This window comes from Cydia splendana, chromosome 27 (genome assembly GCF_910591565.1).
Source record: "Cydia splendana chromosome 27, ilCydSple1.2, whole genome shotgun sequence".
Taxonomy (NCBI): domain Eukaryota; kingdom Metazoa; phylum Arthropoda; class Insecta; order Lepidoptera; family Tortricidae; genus Cydia; species Cydia splendana.
The window spans coordinates 3,406,133-3,429,437 of NC_085986.1; the positions used below are offsets into that span (position 1 = coordinate 3,406,133).

General features: G+C 39.4%; 1 protein-coding gene across 1 annotated transcript in view; it reads left to right on the forward strand.

The window, feature by feature from the left end:
* The first annotated feature begins 15,101 nt into the window (after positions 1–15,101).
* LOC134803795 (anoctamin-4) overlaps positions 15,102–23,305 on the forward strand; it is a 39,587-nt gene continuing 31,383 nt past the window's right edge. Inside the window, exons 1-4 of the mRNA XM_063776631.1 lie at positions 15,102–15,333; positions 16,288–16,409; positions 18,385–18,525; positions 22,974–23,135. Coding sequence (XP_063632701.1) covers positions 15,114–15,333; positions 16,288–16,409; positions 18,385–18,525; positions 22,974–23,135 — 645 coding nt within the window. The 5' untranslated portion in view covers positions 15,102–15,113. The remainder of the gene's footprint in view (positions 15,334–16,287; positions 16,410–18,384; positions 18,526–22,973; positions 23,136–23,305) is intronic.

Below are 23,305 nucleotides of genomic sequence, written 5' to 3' on the forward strand. Positions count from 1 at the left end.
TAGCAACTAGCCACTTTAGAAAATGCCATTCAATTACTGGCCATACATTTTATATTTATAGGTACTGCCTATTACTATTACCTTAACTACCGTATTTTCTAAAAATAGGTACCTACTGAATAAAAACTTGACTAAGTACTTATTATAAAAATTGGAACGTGTAATTGTATAGAAAAACTAGGTAAGTATAAATAAATGTCAGGCGGAGGGGCGTATTTTGGAATTTGGCGCCCCGGGCCAATACGTATAGCTGCCCCAGAAGTCAAGGAAGAAAAACGAAATGCAAACCGCCAGGGGCGGCATATGGGGGTTGGCGCCCCGGGCCATGGCCTGGATGGCCCTAGGGTAAATACGCCCCTGCCGTGAGGCGGATATAATAAGAACAAATTTTATTTGTATTAATTGTAGATCATTATATTTATCCGTAAACTCGGGTTACTTTGACCCACATGAAAACCTTATTTAAAAGGGTCTAATAAAAAACTTAAAAACGTCAAAGGTTAGCTAAAACCAACCTCATGTCATATTTCCATAATTACGGTGCAATAATATAACCTGGACCGAGTAAATCTCAATGGCCAAAGTTACCCTCCAGGGCTAAAGTAACCCGACTTTACTAAAAAACCTATATAAATCATTATCTTGCCCTTGTCCTATCCAATAATAAATAAATAGTCATTGTTCCTATAGTCGTGTTAGCGAACGGTCTCATAGCGAAGAGTCTCGACTAGAGAGACTCTCGCTGGGTGGTTGGATCAAGGGTCAGATGCAGAAGGCGGTAATTTTGGACACGGCGCGTATAGTACGTCGGTTCCTCACTCTGTGGCCCTGACCACCAGCAAGGGCCAAGACCCGCTGCCGGAGGCACCCTAGGTTAGAACTTTTTTATAATGTGTTTATATATTTTTTCTAATGTTTTGTAAGTGTTTCTATCTTGTACTTTTATACTCACAATGTAAAACCCTAACCTAAGACCCAAGTTAAATAAAGTAAATAAATAGAAATATATATAATTATTACTTATATTCGTAGGTAGGTACCGCCGCATGGGTATTAATAATTACATCATTAGTGTTAAAATTAAACTGAAAATCGTCTGTTTATTTCCTCATTAACCATAAGGAAGTTATAACTTTGTTTACTCCTAAGCCTCTACCATCAGTTTTAACATTGACATAACGCTCACGTCTACGTAATTTACTTTCTGTACATCTCGCTTGCACTATTGCTCGCATATGCGAGTACGAGCGAGATGCATAGAAAGTAAGTTACGTAAACGTGAGCGTTATGTCAATGTCAAAACTGGTGGTAGCCGTACTAAATAGGTAATTCGTCCGTATGATTGGATACCTACACTATATACCTACTATTTATTTATACGACTTTATGCATATATAAATAAATATATACAGTAGAGTCCGGTTAGTACGACTTCGCATATAACAACCAACCGCGTATAGCGACGTAAGTATAGGCACTTGTTTGGTTTTAGTATGAGCTACTATGAAAGTACAACCGTTTATTACGACTCCGCTTATAACGACCGATCGCTTTTAACGACGGATATTGACTTAAAATCCGTGCGTCAAGTCCGGTTACAACGACGAGCGACGTAGTTTTTACAAATGAATTGTTGGTAAGAAGCTTACTCCGTCCCGCGCACCCGGTGGCGCAGCAAGTGGCTTCTTCTAAACATACAAGTCTCTCCATTTAAGACAAAGTGTTGTAATACCAACGTAAATATTTTTTAAATATAAATGTTCTTTTTTCTTTGATTGTCGCATAAGTATTAATAAATACAAAATTATGTAATTATTTTGATAAAAAAATATATTAAAATTGGCAGTTCGTTTAGTGCGACATCCGGTTAGTACGACGTAATATCAGCGGTCCCTTGGGCGTCGTTATAACTGGACTCTACTGTACCTACATACAAACATGAACGCTGAAAACAATACACTCTTTATTTTTGGGCAGTCGTGTAAAAATAGAATAATCTCGAAATTTTGTATGATTAGAATATTAGATTAATAAATAAATGGTTTGGGTTGTCCCATACGATTTATTTATTCTTACACAAAGTGGCTTTCCATCAGAGAATGGTCCTAATGCTTCATGTGCCATAAGGACTTTTTTGTCAGAATTTCTGTTCGAATTTCAGATAAAAAGGACCTTATTGTACTTGAGCATAAGGACCCTTCTGTAATGGAAAGCCACATTATTGACTTACTAGCTTTTGCCCGCGATTTCGTCTGCGTGGAATTAGTGAAGTAGCTAAAGTAGGTATAGCGCCTGGATAATGCTAATAGCAATCATTCAATTCGCGCATTGCTTACTTCAATTATTAGGCAAATTATTAACTCTTTCAATTCCACCCCCCTTTGCACTCTCTTCAGGGATGATTTCCGACATAAAAACTATCCTATGTCCTTCCCCGGGACTCAAACTACCTCTATACCAAATTTCAACTAAATCGGTTCACCGGCGTGAAGAGGTAACAGACAGACAGACACACTTTCGCCTTTATAATATTAATAATAATATAGTATATGGAGTATGGATTTCTACAGTAAGCTCAATTAATCTTTTATTGTTAGTACTAAAATATACAACGATAAACCTACAGATAAATATCATAGATATTTAATGCTTATCTAAACAAGTTATCATTTATCACACATTAAAAGCTCTTACTGTGATTCAAACACATACACTACTAAGTTTATCCTCCAGCCATACAAATGAAAATCCAAAATTTGCCACTGAAATTTGAACCTATAATGCAGGGAATAGAGTTGAGTTTGTTTTATTTGAAAATTGAACGAAACAAAACAATTGCAACTCTATTCCTATTTTAATATGGTTTAAATTTCATCGCAATTATTAAGTACTATAGATAGGACCTTGGGCCTTAGGTTAAGTTTATTACCATTACCAATTAGATTAACTAGAATGAATAGAAATCCGCAATTTCTGGAAACTTTCATTAGAAAATTCTCATGCAAGTACTTGTACCTACGTTTCAGTGAAAATACGATGGAAAATAATTATGCACTACATCTTACCCTTTCAAACAACTGTCATTGAGAAATGGAAAAAATAGATTTAAAAAAAACAACGGGTTGCACTCCGGGAGTGCCGGCAGAAGTGAAAACTTAATGACATTGTAACAGTTTTTCGATCAGGTCACGTGTCCGTCTTACGAAGCGTCTTACGTCTTACGCTCTCGCGAGTTTAACATTTTTCCCCATCACAAAAAGTGCACAGCGCCGCTAAAGAAGTTTTCACTTCAAAAATCACGGCAGAAAATCTATGACCTCCTACTTTGAAATTATATTCGATTATCCACCTAACTAGAGTTAGACCAAGAGAAGTCTGCAACGGTTTTGATAGCACACGCAGTGCAAGTGTCATTTATACTTCATAATTTCATAGAAGTTTGACGTTTAAAATAACACTTGCACTGCGTGTTCTATCAAAATCGTTGCAGACTTTCGAGAAATGGGCTCCTGGAGCCCAATTGTGTGTTACCATAGTAAGACATACCTACTACTTGACAGTTTGTAGACTAATAATTATGAGTCTAATACCATTCGAGAAATAGGCGCCTGATGTAGTGAAAAGTACTTACCTAATACTTACCTATAGTTTTATAAATAGAAAAACTGCTGCTGCCCTGCTAAGCCAAAAAACGCTATTAAAGAAAATTCATTGCTAACTTATCGTCGGCTGACAAGCAATAGTCACTAACTAACATCATTGAAATTATTGGACAATAATCCGTGTTACAAGTGTAATAAAGTGCATTGTTGCTTAAATTTTTTGATAGTACCGTAAAACGGGGTGAACAGAAATCGCGGGGTGAATAGAGAAATTTTGAACTTTTTCTTTCAAGTTGTTATATTTAAAAACGTACATCTCTAAAATTAGATGTTTTGGAATGGGTATAAAGTAGACTATTTATTCTCTACATTGATACCAAAAGAACTTAATTAAACTGCCTAAAAGTTAGATTTTTTTGACTCTAAAGTAAGGTCTCGCCGAGGTAAGAAATGAAGCCTGTCTGAACTTTGTTCTAGCGGTAAATATTTTGACATTAACTAAGTAAAAGTTAGCTAACCTGGCAATATAGTATCACAAGCTTTCACAAGTTTCTGTGGCGCATCTTAGTTTTAAGTTCTTTGTATTATGTTTTTGTGATGTGTAAATAAATAGAAAAAGTATCTGTAGTACCTAAATAATAAATAATATCACTAATTTTCTCTATAATAAAGGATTTTTTTGCTAAAAACCAATAACAAGCAAATTTACTTGATAAAGGGGTCAGTGGACACGCATATATGGGGTGAACAGTTACGCCATAGGGGGTGATTAGATACAACAAACCTTGGGGGTTAAAAGACACGAAAAAATAATTTTGTGTCAAATAGCTGTTTTACAGATATATATACCATTTGCCAATAGAGTATCCACATAATAATGACCAAATTCGATGCCTATGACAGCTAAAACTTAATATTTCTATTCACCCCTTTCTTGTGTCTATCGACCCCGTTTTAAGGATATGGAGAAAACAGGTAGTTTTCTTTGATTTTCTCAAACTTAAAAAATACTACTAAAAATAGGCTCAAAAAATGATATCAAAATTATTACTTTTATCATTTGGATTATTGGCGAAAATCGTCCTTGAAATTGAAAATCGTGTCTTTTCACCCCGTTTTACGGTACTTAGTGAGTTTTGCTTGTCACCCGACGTTATACTTTAGTTTCTATAACTGAGAATTCAATTTCCAAAATCATTTGTTTTTAAGATAGCGCTATTTGGCTTAGGAGGGCAGTATTAGAGTCTGATCGGAAAGAGAAGGGTCCTGGAATGTATAAGGCCCAATACATTCCACGACTCTTCTCTTTCCGAACAAACTCTATCCATCTAACTATCGGTATTAGTCTAATACCGTTCCGTACCGTACCGTTAGTGAAAAGTACTTACCTATAGTTTTTCTATTATCCACCTAACTAATGTATCGGTACTTACAATTCCAGTTATCACTATCGCAGTGTCACATTTTACCGCTTTGTCACGTCCACCATTATATTTTTTGCGACGACCTGTCAAGCTTGGCTGAACACGAAATGTTACGTAATGATAATAGAGAGTTGTTATCACAAACAGCTGATATTGTGCGACTCGGCAAACGTAGTGTAGGACGCCCTCCGACCAGGTGGGATGACGATCTGCGAAAGACTGCAGGCAGATGCTGGATGCGGCAAGCTGAGGACAGGGCGCTCTTTAGAGGAGGACTATGTCCAGCAGTGGACTACTATAGCCTGATCTGCCTGATGATGAAACAGCTGATATTGTGCGGTCGCAGCAGAAGTACAGGTCAATGTGACTAATTCTATCATAGGGACTATTTCATCATCATCATCATTACTCTCGTCCACTGCTGGACATAGGCCTCTCATATTGCACGCCATTGAGCACGATTTGCGGCAACTCTTGCCAGCCGCCTTGCGAAGGTCATCGCTCCATCTAGTCTGAGGGCGTCCTACGCTACGTTTGCCGATGCGCGGTCTCTACTCGAGAACTCGTCTACCCCAACGGTTATCGGTTCTACGGGTAATATGACCGGCCCACTGCCACTTCAGCTAGCTAATCCGGTGGGCTATGTCGACGACTTTAGTTCTCTGACGGACTCCCAACTCCCATCCGTCAGTGACTATTTCGTCCCTAATATTTTTTTCGGATTTTAAAACGATTTTACCAAAAACAAGAAATTCAAAGTGGCGGTCATTTTTTACAATGTTTGACTACGAATTCATATTAATTAAGGTACTTTTCGGACCCTCAGATATCAATTTTTATCATGATTAGAGCAAATTTTCCGTCGGACGTACCGTTTTTGAACTACAAGCAAAAAACTGAAAGAGGGCAAAATTATTTCCACAACTCCAGAACCAAATGAAGGTATTAAGACGATTTCCAGCTTGCTGGGAATTAATTCCTGGATAAAATCTAATTAGAATGGCCCAAAGAGAATGGCCTATGCAATGTCAAAGTGTGGAATGCCATCATTAATGTCAGATTTCTATTAAAATTTGACGTTTATAATTATAACCTTTGTTTTATTCCAGTCGAAGCTAAACTATACTCTGGTAAACCCAATTTGGCAGTCATAATATGCGCGAAATTCAAATTTTGTATGGAACCGACCCTTCCCGCCTAAATTTTTCAAAATTGCCGCTTTTTTCTACTGACGTAAATGGCTTGCGTAACTATGTTTGGTATTTTTAAAACAAGAATAGATCTTAACACGTAATTCCGGATCGATTGTTCCATTCGTAAATAGAATCGATTTACAAACACAGTTTATTGTCGATCAGAAACAACACAGACGTCGATTGTCTTTCAGCATTCCTCGGTTGGGATCACAGTTCTATATTATGTACGAGTAGTTTGTAGTGACGCTAACTCTTATCCCTAGAGGGGACTAAAGCAGAATTTCAGTTTTTATAATGAATTTTTACACGATTTATTCACGGGCAAATGCCATGAAAAAAATCACATGGAAACTAGACTGTACACGGTGGCTAAAAAATAACTGCGTTCCCGTTGCCAGGGAGGTTTTGGGATTATACTAAGCAACGTTTACGGCAAAGAGAATAGATAGTATAGAGGGGTTCTGTCATAGTACATTTTGTACTCACAGTAAATTTACTGCCATCTATCGACACACGACTAAAACTCAAAATGAAAACGTATAAAATTATCAATAAAATGTATATAAATGATTTTATTATTTTTATATCATTTTGACCCATGTTCATTCACTGATATCTATATAAATGATTTTATTATTTTTACATCATTTTGACCCATGTTCATTCACTGACATGGTATAATAATATACTCCGCCTGGTACTCCATTCCCGTCTTTTCTAGGTCACCTAACTGACACGGGCCTACGTCATCATGCGACAGCGCTATATGATAATATGCGATAGCGCTATATATAGCGGCCATGTTGTTGTGACGTAGGCCTGTGTCACTCTGGGAATGGAAGACCATGTTTTATTAGACTATGATTCACTGATATCTATGTGTTAAAATTGTTAAATATGAAACGGTGTCGTCACGCCATCTAGCCGAGCATAGGCTAAAGGTGTGTGCGCCATCTATCCGAGAATGACTTTTTCTTGATTTCCGAGTTCCGAGGCACGTTTTTTCCTTAGACTTTATTCATCTTATACGAAGTTACAATCGAAGGAAAGATAAAAGCATAATAATACATTAAGTACTTAAAAGCAATAAAACAAAAATCTCTGAAAATAACATTATGGCATAGTATGGTGGAGGCCTATGTCCATAAATGGACATCCAATAGAATTTAATATTTAATTAAATATAATCAGAAAAAACAAAAAAAAAAAACATACAATATTTATAATAATAAAATCGCAAAATTAGAATTTAAAATAATATAATTTCATAACACTAGATAATAATTAGATTAAGTTACTGAAAATGTAATGAATGTTCTTTATAATGAATCAAGCATGTATCGTTTTCTATTGGAAATAAACGGCTAAATTATTATAATTATTATTATACGAAGTTACACATGTCTTTGCTATGGGACCAACCCCGAAATCGCAAAAATTAATTACCGTCCCATAGAAAATGGACCAGCCAAAATGTATGAAACAGCCAAAAAATTTTTTTGTAGACATGCGGAAAGAGAAGAGTCGTAGAATGTATGGGTCCCAATACATTCCACGACTCTTTGCTTTCCGAACAGACTATATATCCTACAAGTCCTACAATGTCCGTATTGACCCAGTTCCGATGTAAACGAACTAGCATTCAGTGAATGAACTCCATGGTCATATACGATTCCCGCACGGTGTCATATAAAATGCATGAAATGACGCAGTCGTACAATCGCCCACACTGTTAACTGTAGGTATGTACATCGGTGGACCTTATGCATGTTGTAATAAGGTCCACCGATGTACAGTTAAGCCCTATTTTGACGATGCGAGAACTCGCATGCGAGTTTCATTACATTGCGGTTTTTGATCGGTCGGTTGAATTGGACGTAACCAACAGTCCGCAATGTAACTAAAATCGCATGCGAGTTCGCTCGCCGTCTAAATCAGCTCTTAGGAGTTGAGATGCCACGAATAATCGGCAACTATTCGGTATTCGGCCTATTCTGCCATTTTGCGGAATACCGTAAAACGGGGTGAGTAGGTTTCGCGGGGAGAGGTGGGTTATGAATGGGGAGAGAAGGTTTGAGAGGGGGGTGAGAAGGGATTTTAAGACAACTGCTACAAAAATAATGTATTACAATTTAAAACGGAGCTATAGTAATACGCATAATAAAAAAAAATCGATCCAACAATCTTCCAAAATCACCTTTGTATGAAAAGTGAAAACCCCTCTCACCCCAAATACGAGGCACTACGGGGTGAGGTGGGTTTTCCTCTTTATCGTCATAGTTATGAAATGGATCTACCCAAAATAAAATAAAAACTAAAATACAAACGTCCGGAACATTTATTATATACACCATTCAGTTTTCATATGTAAAAATAAAATGTTATCGAGGTTTGAATTTCAGTTTTGACCCTACTCACCCCATTTTACGGTACCGAATATCTGATGCATATGTAAAAATAAAATGTTATTACCTAAAAAGAAAAATTACGCAATAAAAGTAACCGCAAACCGGTATTATATTTAACATATTTTCTTGTAAACTTGTTACCTACGAAGACCTTGTTTTTGAGCATTTGTTGATTGAAAATATTTTTTTATCATGGGTCTGGTTTGATTGACTCTAACTACATTCCGTAAAACGGGGTGAGTAGGTTTCGCGGGGAGAGGTGGGTTATGAATGGGGAGAGAAGGTTTGAGAGGGGGATGAGAAGGGATTTTAAGGCTACTGCTACAAAAATAATGTATTCCAATTTAAAATGGAGCTATAGTAAAACGCATAATAAAAAAAAAAACCGGGCAAGTGCGAGTCGGACTCGTACACGAAGGGTTCCGTACCATAATGCGAAAAACGGCAAAAAAATACGGTCACCCATCCAAGTACTGACCCCGCCCGACGTTGCTAAACTTCGGTCAAAAATCACGTTTGTTGTATGGGAGCCCCACTGAAATCTTTATTTTATTCTGTTTTTAGTATTTGTTGTTATAGCGGCAACAGAAATACATCATCTGTGAAAATTTCAACTGTCTAGCTATCACGGTTCGTGAGATACAGCCTGGTGACAGACGGACGGACGGACGGACGGACAGACGGACGGACGGACGGACGGACGGACAGCGGAGTCTTAGTAATAGGGTCCCGTTTTACCCTTTGGGTACGGAACCCTAAAAACGATCCAACAATCTTCCAAAATCACCTTTGTATGAAAACCCCTCTCACTCCAAATACGAGGCACTACGGGGTGAGGTAGATTTTCCTCTTTATCGTCAAAGTTATGAAATGGAACTACCCAAAATAAAATAAAAACTAAAATACAAACGTCCGGAACACTTATTATATACACCATTCAGTTTTCATATGTAAAAATAAAATATTATCGAGGTTTGAATTTCAGTTTTGACCCTACTCACCCCATTTTACGGTTCACTAGTTCTGAGCAACAATAGTTAAACTTTAGCAAACGTTGTGCTTTGTTGGTGAACTGTTTTCATCCTTAACGTGACTCAAAAATGTTCGCATGTTATGCCGAATATTCGGCGCTTCGGCCGAGAGAGGAGCCGAATATTCGGTATTCGGCCAAGACTACTATTCGGGGCATATCTAGTTCTTATAGGAGTGTTGCTGTTTGTATGTCTGTCTGAAAACATGATAGACCAATATTTCTAGACACTGTTCCGTAAAATGGGGTGAGTAGGATCAAAACTGAAATTCATTTTATTTTTACATATGAAAGCTGAATGGTGTATATAATAAGTGTTCCGGACGTTTGTATTTTAGTTTTTAATTTATTTTGGGTAGTTCCATTTCATAACTTTGACGATAAAGAGGAAAACCCACCTCACCCCGTAGTGCCTCGTATTTGGGGTGAGAGGGGTTTTCATACAAAGGTGATTTTGGAAGATTGTTGGATCGATTTTTTTTTATTATGCGTATTACTATAGCTCCATTTTAAATTGAAATACATTATTTTTGTAGCAGTAGCCTTAAAATCCCTTCTCATCCCCCTCTCAAACCTTCTCTCCCCATTCAATCAATCTATCAATCAATCAAAATATACTTTATTCATGTAGGCCTAGCAACAAGCTCTTATGAATCGTAATTAATCTTAATCTAATTATCAGAGCAATTTATTGATGTTAATATTATTCCATAATAAAATTGGATTATTATACATATCAAATTTAACACTAAGAATTTCACAAAAGGATCGTCAAACATTAAAAAGATTGTATAAAAAAATACTAGTCTAGAATTTCTAGAATAAAATCTATATCTAAATGTCATTCATAACCCACCTCTCCCCGCGAAACCTACTCACCCCGTTTTACGGTTCTAGATAATACCGACCTAATGCCACTTTCCACCATTATTACGCTAAATATACCCATCATCAAAAACTGTGCCATTCTCAACCAAAAGGGTACTTAATGTCGGTTTTGAATAAGGTGCTATTTCCATATAGCTTCAATTTCAAATCAACCTTATTGACAACCGACAATGTGACATTTTGATTGAAAACGTCACAACTAACGTCATGACGTGTGCCGTGCGTCATGGACATATTTAGAATGGAACTTTAATAGTCACTTTAAGGTACACTTATAAGTTCTTAAGGGTAGAGCCAGAGACAGGTGAAGATAAGACAGTCAATCTTTCTTACAAAGACGCTTGCTTTTTGAACATTCACTTATAGGTATAGAACTTCATAAAAATGGGCCTTGCGGGCACTAAGAATGGTGCCAGTACCGCAGTGTCACGCACAGGAATACGAGTCAATCGTGCACGCCACACCACAATTCGATTGGTTGATGAGTTCGCATCACGGTAGGTCGCAACTAGTTGCGTTTAACTGCACGATTGGCTCGCATTCGTGAGTGCATGACACCACTGAACTATTCCACCGTTTTTAGTGCCCGTAAGGTCCGTCTTTACGAAGTATTATATATATAAGTCAATGTTCAATGAGCAACTCGTGTTTGTTTTAATGTTTTAATATTTATTTGGGCACAAACGGTACAATAATACTTACAGATATTAATATTATTCAATCCATGAACCAGTGAAGTTGCCACTAACTACTAACACGTATATAAAAATAAACAACGGAATAACAACAACTACTTTTGTAAGAAAGATTGTCAGTCTTATCTTCACTTGTCTCTGGCTCTACCCTTAAGAACTTATAAGTGTATCTTTGTAAAGTTCCATTATAAATTACGTCAGTGACGCACGGCATACGTCATGACGTTAGTTTTTGATGATTGTTTTTGCGTGATAATGTGGAAAGTGGCATTAGGTCGTTGTCTAGAAATATTGGGCGTAAGTGGTCTATCATACTTTCAGACAGATATACAAATAACAACACTACCTTTAACCAACAACATTACCTACAGACCCTATACTACTGGACGGACTCTGTATACTAATTGTTCGGGAAACATTAAAACTCAAAAATGCGCGTTTTCCCAGAGATAAGACCTATTAGAAATGTGCAGTCAAGCGTAAGTCGGACTTAATGTACGGAACCCTTGGAACGCGAGTCCGACTCGCACTTGGCCGGTTTTTTGCTCAACAATATACGCACATGTTCAAGTTACGTTATTTTTTAAAATATAAAACATGAAAATAGATCCCCAGATAAACTTTTGATGAGACATTACCTATAATATTCATATCCGTAATCCTAATTAGGAAAAAAGACTTCACCGAAATGTCACGAACACGATACACAAATAACCACCGGCAGCCATTTTGAAATATTAATAGTATATCGATTTTTACCGAGCGACATGGACATTACTTGTATCATAATAATGTGCATAATATATCATTGGGAAGCTTTTCAGTTGTTTTACTTTTGTTTTGTAATGGTCCTTAGAGCATTTAATAACTGGAGTCGCCTTTAAGAGCTTACCCCTCCGCCGAAAAACTTGCACAATTGTGCAAACTTTTGTATGGATTGACATGGCTATTTGTACGTTACGTACAAATCATGTAGAAATAGCAATATATTTGACGTCCCCTCCCCCCTGGTGACAGACAGACAGACGGACAGACAGATGAACAGACGGACAGTGGAGTCATAGTAACAGGGTCCCTTTTCTACTCTTTGGATACGGAACCCTAAAAACGAATCAAAATCGGTCCATCCCTTGGAGAGCTACGATGCCACAGACAGACAGATATTGGCGTCAAACGTATAGTACTCGTACTTAACCCTCTTTTTGCGTCGTTGGCTAATTAATTAATAAAGCATAAGTTGCGTTGCTCAAACTCAAGGTCCGACAAAGGGCATTGAAATGCACCAGAATATACTATTTACGCTATTCTCAGCTTGCCCTTTTGATGAAAATAGACACAAAACATAATCTTACCTATGCACCCCATAGTATTGAAGATGATTGATAATAAGCTAGTTTTATAACCTCTATTTTCTAAAGTTAGTATATTAGTTCTAACATGGTCGTCCGACACCGAATTTCGCCAGGGAAGTGTCAGAGAGCGCTGGCGACCTAGCAGTAATGCTGGTGACGCAGTAAAGGTACTGCTGTACTTAATGAATAAATAAACGGGTATATTCCAGAATTAGACCGCGTTATAGTTTTTATTTAGACCAATAATTATTAAAATACTATATTATTTATCGGAGAAGGGACGCCTACACATGATGTGTAGACGTTCGGTCGCGTAACATAATTTATGAAATATACTTTATTCGGTACTTATTTCCTTTAGCCACTTGCGTCATCCTACTAACCCGAGGTTAACCGTTAACCCAGTGTCAAATTGTACTGTAGTGTGTGGTAACCTATACGGTTTCGTATAAATAGCTAGGGCTAGTGTTGTCATTTAATGTTATTGAGTGATTGTAAATATTTGTCGTTGTTAACTTGTCACCGGGTAAATAAAAAATATCGGAATATTTGACACTCCTGGCAGGATCGCCATGTGAGGTGAAGATTAAGACAAACAACTGCTTGCTATGATATTGGTATAATGCGCGTCAAATGATACATGTGTAAGCCATATATACTCTAACACTGTATGTGTGTGGGTAAGGCACACACTACAGTACTGGTAACCATGGTAACTCCAGGTTTAACCGGTTAACCCCGTGTTAGTCGGATGGTGCAAGTGGCGCTAAGCTACAAGCACCGGTCAAGCTTCCTAATCGATTTAAACTGTATTGAGGTTACATGACCTACATTATTTAATGACAGACGAATCAATATGCATACGCCACGGTACGTAGGCGGAAACACGCGGACACTGGACATGGGACATTTACGATATAACGGACATTCGTGACGTCCCACGGGTAAAGGTACCTTATGGCGGTTGGCGCTTACGCTATTATTAACGCCGCTCCAATATTATTGCGGCGCTATGTGACGTAAGCGCCAGCCGCCATAAGGTACCTTTTGCCGTGGAACGTCACATTTTATAGTTAGAACACACGAACCCCTCGTGTGTTTTCTCACGGGACTCTGTATGGGGTTCTTACAAAAGGAGTGTAAGTACAGGTTTTAAAAGTAGGTATAGATTTATTGCATTATTATTTTCCTTCGTATTTTCACGGAAACGTAAGAATATGTCTTGCTAGTTCAGTCAGTATCGGTACACAAAGTACTGGGTTAACTGAAGTAGCAAGACAAATACGAACGTTTCCGAGAAAATACGATGGAAAACAATTATGCACTACATCAGTACGTATGTAACACCCATGGATTTGTAAGCGTCCATAGGCTACATTGTTTAAAGTCAGACTAATCAATATGCATACCCATGGAGTAGTCCACAAGCGTCCACAGACTACATTATTTACTATGCATACGCCACGGTACGTAGGCGGAAACAAGTGGACACTGGACATGGGACATTTACGATGTAACGGACATTCTATAATTAGGGGTAGGTTGTAACGGACATTCTATAATTAGGGGTACAACACTCGAGCGGTTGAGTTTTCTCGAGGGACTGCGTATGGGCATAGAGTAAAAATACATAGAGTGCTCAATCCATACATCAGTTTTAGTACCTAAACGACTATTATTTTCGTTGTCGACATCTAGCATCGGGTAGCGGAATTAACAGTACTGCTGCTGTAGTCATTATTAAATGTAAGCGGAAACGAATATCGACAGTCGATCAATCGAATATCGTTAGTGTTGTGTGTCGACAGAGTAACATCCCTAGTGCGCAAAACGTTCAAACTGATTAACGAGACCAAGTGCGGGTAGTTCGAAAACTCGCGCGGCTAGAAGATATTGATGTCAACTTTAGCCAGGCTTCTCCGAGACCACGGGGACAACGCCGTCCTCGAAACGTCGGAGGTAATCTTAAAACTTAATTACGCGATTAAGTCCCGTTGTGCAATTTAATAATGTTTAAAAATCGTGAAAGTTTAAATCAGTGTAATATTCGTTTTGGTACCAACACTGATGTATGGAGTGAGCACTCTATTCTTTCTATATTTCTCTATGGTTAGGGGTACAAGTGAATATGAAATAGTTTTTACTTTTAGTATCTTTTGTAGTTTTCGTATCAAATTAAAAAACCCGCAGACTGTTGATAACGCGCACTATCATTAAAATACTAGTTAATGGCAACCCTAGCTAAACGTAATGGGACTAGAAATTAATCGTTTCCTATGATTATTCGATAGCAATTACTGTCCATTTGCGATGCGCTGTCTAATCGGGGTAATCATCGCTTTTGCCAACAAACACAAACTGTACAAACAACTCAAAACTTCAGCTAGCATGACTGCCTAACATGCTGGCGGTCGCGCGAGTTAAGGTGACAGTCCATTTCCAACGACAGCAGCACTATCATATTTTACTATCGAAATTGACAATAAAACTCACTAAACCATTTTTGTTCCAGAAAACCATGGAAAATGGGCACGATATCGAACCAGAGTTCACAGTCAAAAAGCTCACCAGCCTATTGGAGCGGGCGCCGCGGCGCGGGAGAGAGACAAAGGGGCTCGAGAGAGAGACAAAAGATCGCGTCACGTACGAGAGCGAGAGGCTGACTAGTCACAGCGAAGCGTCGTCGCGGAGGAACAGCGACGATGGGGGGAGGGCGCGGAAGGAGGGGTTTAGGGAAGGTAAGAGAGACAGAAGATCGCGTCACGTACGAGAGCGAGAGGCTGACTAGTCAGAGCGAAACGTCGTCGCGGAGGAACAGTGATGATGGGGGGAGAGCGCGGGAGGGATTTAGGGGAGGTAAGAGGAACGAAAGATCGCGTCACGTACGAGAGCGAGAGGCTGACTAGTCACAGCGAAGCGTCGTCACGGAGGAACAGCGACGATAGGGAAAGGCGCGGAAGGAGGGGTTTAGGGGAGGTAAGAGAGAGACAAAAGATAGTACGTTCGTACGTACTATCTTTTGTCATGTTTGTCGTGAGCGAGGCGTTACGTACGAGAGCGAGAGGCTGACTAGTCAGAGCGAAACGTCGTCGCGGAGGAACAGTGACGATGACGGGAGGGCGTGGAAGGAGGGGGTTAGGGGAGGTAAGAGAGACGAAAGATCGCGTCACGTAAGAGAGCGAGAGGCTGACTAGTCAGAGCGAAACGTCGTCGCGGAGGAACAGTAACGATGACGGGAGGGCGTGGAAGGAGGGGTTTAGGGGAGGTAAGAGAGACGAAAGATCGCGTCACGTAAGAGAGCGAGAGGCTGACTATTAGTCAGAGCGAGGCGTCGTCGTGGAGGAACAGCGCAGCGACGACAGACAGACAAACTTACTTTCGCATTTATAATATTAAGCAGTGTTTATATTAACACTAGCTTTTGCCTGCGACTTCGTCTGCGTGGAGTTATTAATTTGGATAGCTTATTTTTTATCCAATCTGCTTTTTATCGATTCCCCATACAAACTTCCACCCCCATTTTCACCCCCTTAAAGGGTGATTTCTGTGATAAAAATTACCCTATGTCCGTCCTCGGGACTCAATCTCCATACCAAATTTCAACGAAATCGGTTCAGCGGTTTAAGCGTGAAGAGGTAACAGACAGACAGACAGACACACTTAATATTAGTATGTATTCGTTTTCGTTACAGATGGCACCGCCTCAGAACCACCCACAGCTAACGTGACCAGCCTCAACGCATGGAACGACCTGGCCAGTTCCACTTCCACCACTAGGACGGAGCTCAGTTCCGATGGTACGGTGGAAGATCAGGTATTGATTTGAAATGAAAGCCAGACTCCAACATTATAATCGTCGTATTAGTGTCGTCATGTTGTATCTCTTTTTTTATATTAGCTGTGTAAAATGTGTGTATTATTCGGTTTATTTTATGTTTCTTTCCTTTATGTTTCTTTATTCTATTTTTTGTCTGTTACCTTCCGTGATTATTTCTCACTTGATGGTCTCATCGGAAGATCAGCGCTGGAAGTCGCCAGCAACATGCTGAGATGGGACCATTTCGTGACACTTTATTTTTCACTATGTTTTTTCTATGTAGTTATGTCTATTGTCTGTGTGTTTACGAATAAAACTATTCTATTCTATTCTATTCTATTCTGTTCTATTCTATTCATTCTATTCTATTATATTCTATTCTATTCTATAATCAGTATTCTCATGCATCATAATCATCAATATCAACACTTCCACTTCTGCAGACCCCATCTCAAAGATGTTAATGAATACCACTTATGACATTCAATAGGGAATATTAGGCAAAGCTCTGCGTAGGTGGAACTACTAGCACATACAGTAAACAAACCTCATTGACATTATCAATGACACATCATGCGTCACTAGGCCAATCACATGGCCTACCGTGAAACACGGCAATCGAAAGTCCGGTATCTGCCTCTCTATCACTCTTGCTTATTCGATCGATAGAGAGGCAGATAAAGAAATTTAGATTTTCGCGTTTCGCGGTAGGCCACCTGTAAACAATACGCCTTGGTGTATCAATGTCATAGTGAAAACTTGTCAAAAAGGCCTAGTATGTATAAGTTACTCTATGGTTTTACTAAACAAATTAGTGCTGCACTCTGGTGGCAAAACATTGCAGTAATACTCCCTATTTTTCCTGGAATCTTGACTGTACAAGACGATGACTTGACTTGACTTAATAAAAGACGTAGCGATTGTCCTCCAAAAATGAATAATCGTTACTATAAATGTTTCAAACTCTTTTCTGCCCCCGCCCCTATACCCCTCCTTCCGCGCTCTCCCCCCGTCGTCGCTGTTCCTCCGCGACGACGCTTCGCTCTGACTAGTCAGCCTCTCGCTCTCGTACGTGACGCGATCTTTCGTCTCTCCTACCTCCCCTAAACCCCTCCTTCCGCGCTCTCCCCCCATCGTCGCTGTTCCTCCGCGACGACGCTTCGCTCTGACTAGTCAGCCTCTCGCTCTCGTACGTGACGCGATCTTACGTCTCTCTCTCGCGATCTTTTGTCTCTCTTATTATTATAATAGGCTAGCGAGCTTCTTGACCGTAAACTATAATATGTTTCAAAAACTTCAACTACAAAGACCCCTCATACATAGAGCCAGACCAAGAAAAGTCTGCAGCGGATTTGATAGCCCACGCAGTGCAAGTGTTATTTTAAATGTCAAACTTCTATGAAATTATGACGTATAGTCCGTTTTGATTGGAGCCTGGAGGCTTTCACGCTGCATCCTCCAGTAAGGTGGTGGTACAGTCACCTGCAATAATATGTTACACATCGAAGGCCGCAAAAATATCTGACACGATTTTATTTGTAGCGCAATAAGTGCGTGTCACATATTTTTGCGGTGTTCGAAGAGTAACATGTTATTGCAGGTGACTGTACTAGTGCTCGACATGCTAATGCCCAATAGATGACACCCTGCTGTCACCTATATTGACAATGAGTACAATGACTTAAGTTTGTATTTAACTAATTATAATTTTAAGCTATTTTTATTTATTGTTTTTTTACTTGTTTTTGTACCATATTTATGAATAAATTAGTTTCAAGATGACATGTACTGGAACCGCGTCGAGCACCGCCACCTTATATGGGTGCCACTCAAGAGTGGATCATTAATGTAGTATACATAAATACTAAAATAAAGTTATAAAATCATCATCTGAAGAAAATTATGGCATACCTAACCCTAATTTAGATTTTATCCTTTCACAGCCATCTAACGTTAAAGTGTTTTCCACCAGACCAACCTCGCGCATCCTGGGTCAGCTCTCCCAGGCACGCCCATGCATATCAAGGAGCCATGGAAGTCAGCAGACAACCTGGCCCCGGATTCCGCCTTCGGGACTTCGCTGGCGGACATCATGGAAAGCCCTGCTAATAAGGTATGAATAGTCAAAACCTCCATTATTGGTACAAGCTTTTATCGCTGACTGTACTTTTCTTTCCACAGGCAACTAATACTCATCGAGACGATTTAAAAAACCCCAAAAACAATTACACAATAAGGTTGCGTTGTTTTATAACAGAGTTCCTATAGCCACACCTCCTGTCTCCATCATCAGATTAGTCAGTGAAATTGTAGAAATTTCGCAGTAAATTAGTGTATAGTTATTACATTAACTCACATTTATAGACGGGTCTATCGTAAATTTATATTATTACGTTTATTTACCGACGTTTCGGCACAGGTATCACTGGTCTTGGTCGCGGCTAACCCCGATAGACCCGTCTATAAATGTGAGTTGTACAAAACGCGAAAGTTTTAAATATTATCTAGTTATTATAGTTTCAAATTTAAATGTTTTCGACCTAAATAGAGGAATTAAAACTTGTCACCAAGCTTCTCGCTAATTGACAGTTATTAAACTGTCAATCTGTCATTCCGTGCATAACGATTGGAGAGCCGTCACCTGCACGGTTCCGTGGGAAAGCACAAGTGGTTTGTGGCCAAGGCCGGGAAACGGAGCATACTGTGCTTTCATGGTTTTTTCAAGTTTCTTGTTTAAGTTATGAGGAAATGTATCGTTTTCGATTACGGCGACCCCAAATTAACATTATGGACGTTGTCTAGCGTGAGCCCTTATGTGGCTGGCCAGGCCGAACTTGGTCTTAAATACTCTATTGCACGCGTGACAATAAAGTTGGCCAGCTGCGTTGAACGTGTACACGTAGGAGGGCTTAGGTATCTCTTTCCTTAACTGGCGTTTTGTGTCTAGGCTTGTGAGGTGGTTATCCTCAAACATTTTGACACCGTTATGGATGGTAGAACGCCAAGATGAACTTCTTCCAGCAAGCTCCTCCCAACGCTCACGCTCAGGGTCAATGGCGCAAGCGCTCAGCTGCCGTTTGAGCACGTCCTTGTAGCGCAGTGTTTAGATCTTAAGATTAATAATGATCTAAAGCAACATTTCCCAAACTATAGGTCGCGACCCACCAGTGGGCCCTGAATATTGAGTGGGCCCTGGAACTACTAGGGCATCTGAGCGTTACCAATAATATTGTATGCCCCTTTTTAAGACAGCTGAGGGGTGCGTCACAAATTTGGCAGTTTTTGCTATGTGGGTCGGAGCCCAGTCAACTTTGGGAACCACTGATCTAAAGATACACAGGTCTACAGGTCTAGGCGACTCCACACTAGCGTCTCCCGAGCGTCAGCGTCTAGTCAACTCTATGGCTGCTGCTCGACGCAACTGCGCAGCGACGCTATTTTGCATAGCGCAGACTACACGGGTCACCCTACAGCAACCCCTAAGAAAATCTTACGGATATACGAATACGGAATACGGAATATTACATTGTCGTGAAATGTAACATCTGTTACGTGGGCGTCGTGTGTGGACAGTAGGTATTCTAAAGCCGTCAAGGGTTAATAACAAACATGCGATTTTCAATTTAATCCTAATAACATAAGGTTTAATTTTGCATGTTAAGTTCAATAAACGGACATTCTAGAGGGTATTTACTTATTTATGGAAATATTCTTTGATGTTTTACAATGTTTTTAAATGGGGCTTATTATTACTTAAGTACTATTATTTTTTGTAGTAAGTAGGTACTGATCTCGCCTGAAGTAATTAATTTTTCTTTTAAATCAAATATTATAATTAATATGGTAGGACACTTTAAAATTACCTTTAATTAATTCGCTACAGCTATACTCTGTATCTTTAGGTATTTAAATAAAAGTAAACAAATAATTTTTAGATTTTCGGGTAGTTATAACATTTATTGGCTAACCAACCAAATACAAAACCGCCTGGATCTGTCACTGAACGACCTGACTTTAACCTACATTATTTGATGTTTTCATCTACCCTCAACTGGCTTAAGTTTAGTAACCATGGTAACTCCAGGTTTAACCGGTTAACCCCGGGTTAGTGAATGGTGCAAGTGGCCCTTAGTATAATTAATTGGAAAGGAAATACCTACTGTCGCCAATTTAATTAACCGGAGTGGCGTTAGAAACGATATGGCGGTCAGCAAAATATAACCAGCGCGTGTCGATAACTTAGTATAGGTTGGAGCACGCGCTGAGCCAGTTAAGATAATGTCTGTATCGCCGCAGATTAGAGATGTGATGTTAAGATATCATGATGTATAAAACGCTTAGTTGTGATGGAATAAATTAGTCTAAGTAAACCCGTCAACGGTACCTTTTACTCACCCAGCCATGTCCCTCTAAAAACGTCAAAATATGTTCATGGAAATTTGACATTAATGATGACATGACCACACTTTATCATTACAAATGGCATGCAGAATTATCTTGGTCCGATTCGAGTAAAACTTCAGTTGACATGTGTCAGAATATAGTTGTGCATTCCTTGAATACATCTTGTATTAGAAGATGATTAGAAGCACGGATTTTAACATTTAGTATCTGTGGTTGCTTTATCTGTGGTCAGTTACTTAAAATAAAAGTGTCGTCATGTGTTAATAAACTGTAATTTTATTAATTTATTTATAAACATTTTTACAACATAACAAAAGCACTAAAACTTATAAATAAAAAATTTGCCCTAAGTCGACTCAGGATCCACCCTACCTACGGACTACCCCCGCCCCGCTGGATGGCAAATAAATATTAATACATTATTTAACCTTTATTGCACAAAACATAAAAATAATGTACAAATAGCGGCCTTAATGCCTAATGGCATATAATATTATTATATGGCGCAGTCGGTAGGATGTATCAGTTGTTTTAATAGAAATGTCATCCCATTACGCCAAAAGTATAGCGCGACATAAAATAGTATAAATTAAATAAAATATAACTAAAAGATTCCATACCAAATTGTTGTTATGTTTAAGCATTTTACGTCAAAAATGTGACTGTTGTCGTGTCGTACGTCAAAAGCCAAGAGCATTTATTGAATAGGTTCAATACTACTACATCTTCCTTCTTATAACGAATTAAGTAACAAGTTAACAACACTCAACAAGATGCAAATAGGTAAGTAGAAAATACAAAAATTATAAAAATACAACATAACATTCTATCTCCCGTCAGTAAAATAAATAAATTAAACAAAGAAAATTAGTCAAAACTAAATCTTTGTGGCGGGCGCACTTGTCTCCCGCTTCTAGTAACCGTACCACTACCACCTGATTCGCGTTCACCCTGAGGAGATCGAGGAACTGCAGTTGGATTAGGTGGTGGATGTGTTGCGTCCTCGTCTGAGTCTGGAAGGACAAAATCTAGGTCACTGTATCTGTTAGTGGTGATTGGAGTTGTTGGGGAAGCTGAAGCAGACGCGCGTTTGTTCCGCTGTAAGATTTGTACTGGATTTCTTCGGTATGTTCGACCGTTTTGTGTGGTAAGCCAGTACGAGCGCTCTCCGCGTGCGACGCCTGCAACTCTAGCGGGTACCCAGACGTTTTTCTTTGGGTCAAAACGTTCTGTAAATACTTTTACTAGCTTCTCGTAATCGGACTTGTCATCAAGTTCGAATTCTTGTAAAATTTCACGTCCAAACTTTCCTATGACATGCAGAAATATTGCACACTTATCTTTCGAAGAAGCCTCGTCGCGCCCTGATGCAATTAGGAAATAATCAAAAGCAGATTTCCATTCTCTCCAGTTGACAGCCATGTTCCCTTGTTCTTGCAAGGGTTCCGGTTGCTGTATTGTAGCATACACACTATTATTATTTTTCGCCATTTTAGTATCAGTCTCCTAAAAATCCGGCATTACATTTACTCTAAAATATTAATTATAATATTTTATATTATATTTTCACACCTGACACCATGTCGTGTCGTACGTCAAAAGCCAAGAGCATTTATTGAATATGTTCAATACTACTACAACTGTTACGTAGGAAGTGGCGCTCTCAATAATTTTCTACAATTTCTTGTCGAACTATATTCTTCTACTAGAGTCTGTTCGGAAAGAGAAGAGTCGTGGAATGTATTGGGCCCCATATTTCCGCGCAGACTCTACACACTTTCACTTTTGGAGGCGAATAAGGTTGTAAACGTTACCTTATGTCAGGGGTCACCAGGGGTTACCTTAAACCCCGGCCCGCGACGCGTTCCAATCCGGCTCGCCGACACCCAAAGCGTCCGGCCCGCGGGAGCCAGGCTCCAGGGGTTCAGCCCTAACAGCAGCAACCAGATACACTCCAGGCGCCGATGGTGGTCCGCGCGAAAGTTTCTGAGGCGAATATGGCCCTCGGGTAAAAAAGTTTGGAGACCCCTGCCTTATGTGATGGCTGACTTTCCAGGTTGATTCAAATTACTGGACCAAGCTACTCTTCAAATTAAGGACGAGTAATTATCGAATCTACAAAAAGTGCTTAATACTTACAAATACTTTTTTTAACAGATCCCCTTACGTGAAGACATAAAATCCGTATCGTCCGAGAGCCCAGAGGACCGCCGGCCGCGGTTGGGATGGCGTCTCGTTCGCAATATGTCCACGGCAGCCAACGCCTTCAGTCCCAAAGGGACGCCAACTGCACTCCCCGGGACGCCACTACCTGTACAGGTAGGTACAGACAGGGTGCGAAACTCCTCCCTTCGGGCAAACTCGTCTCCGTTCGGCTCAGCATTGCTCCGAGCAATTATTAGGGTTGGCATTGGCACAACTTGACGTCCCTTTTCATGCACGATCACAGATAAGATAATGACTTGAATTTTGACAACCCTAAATAGCCG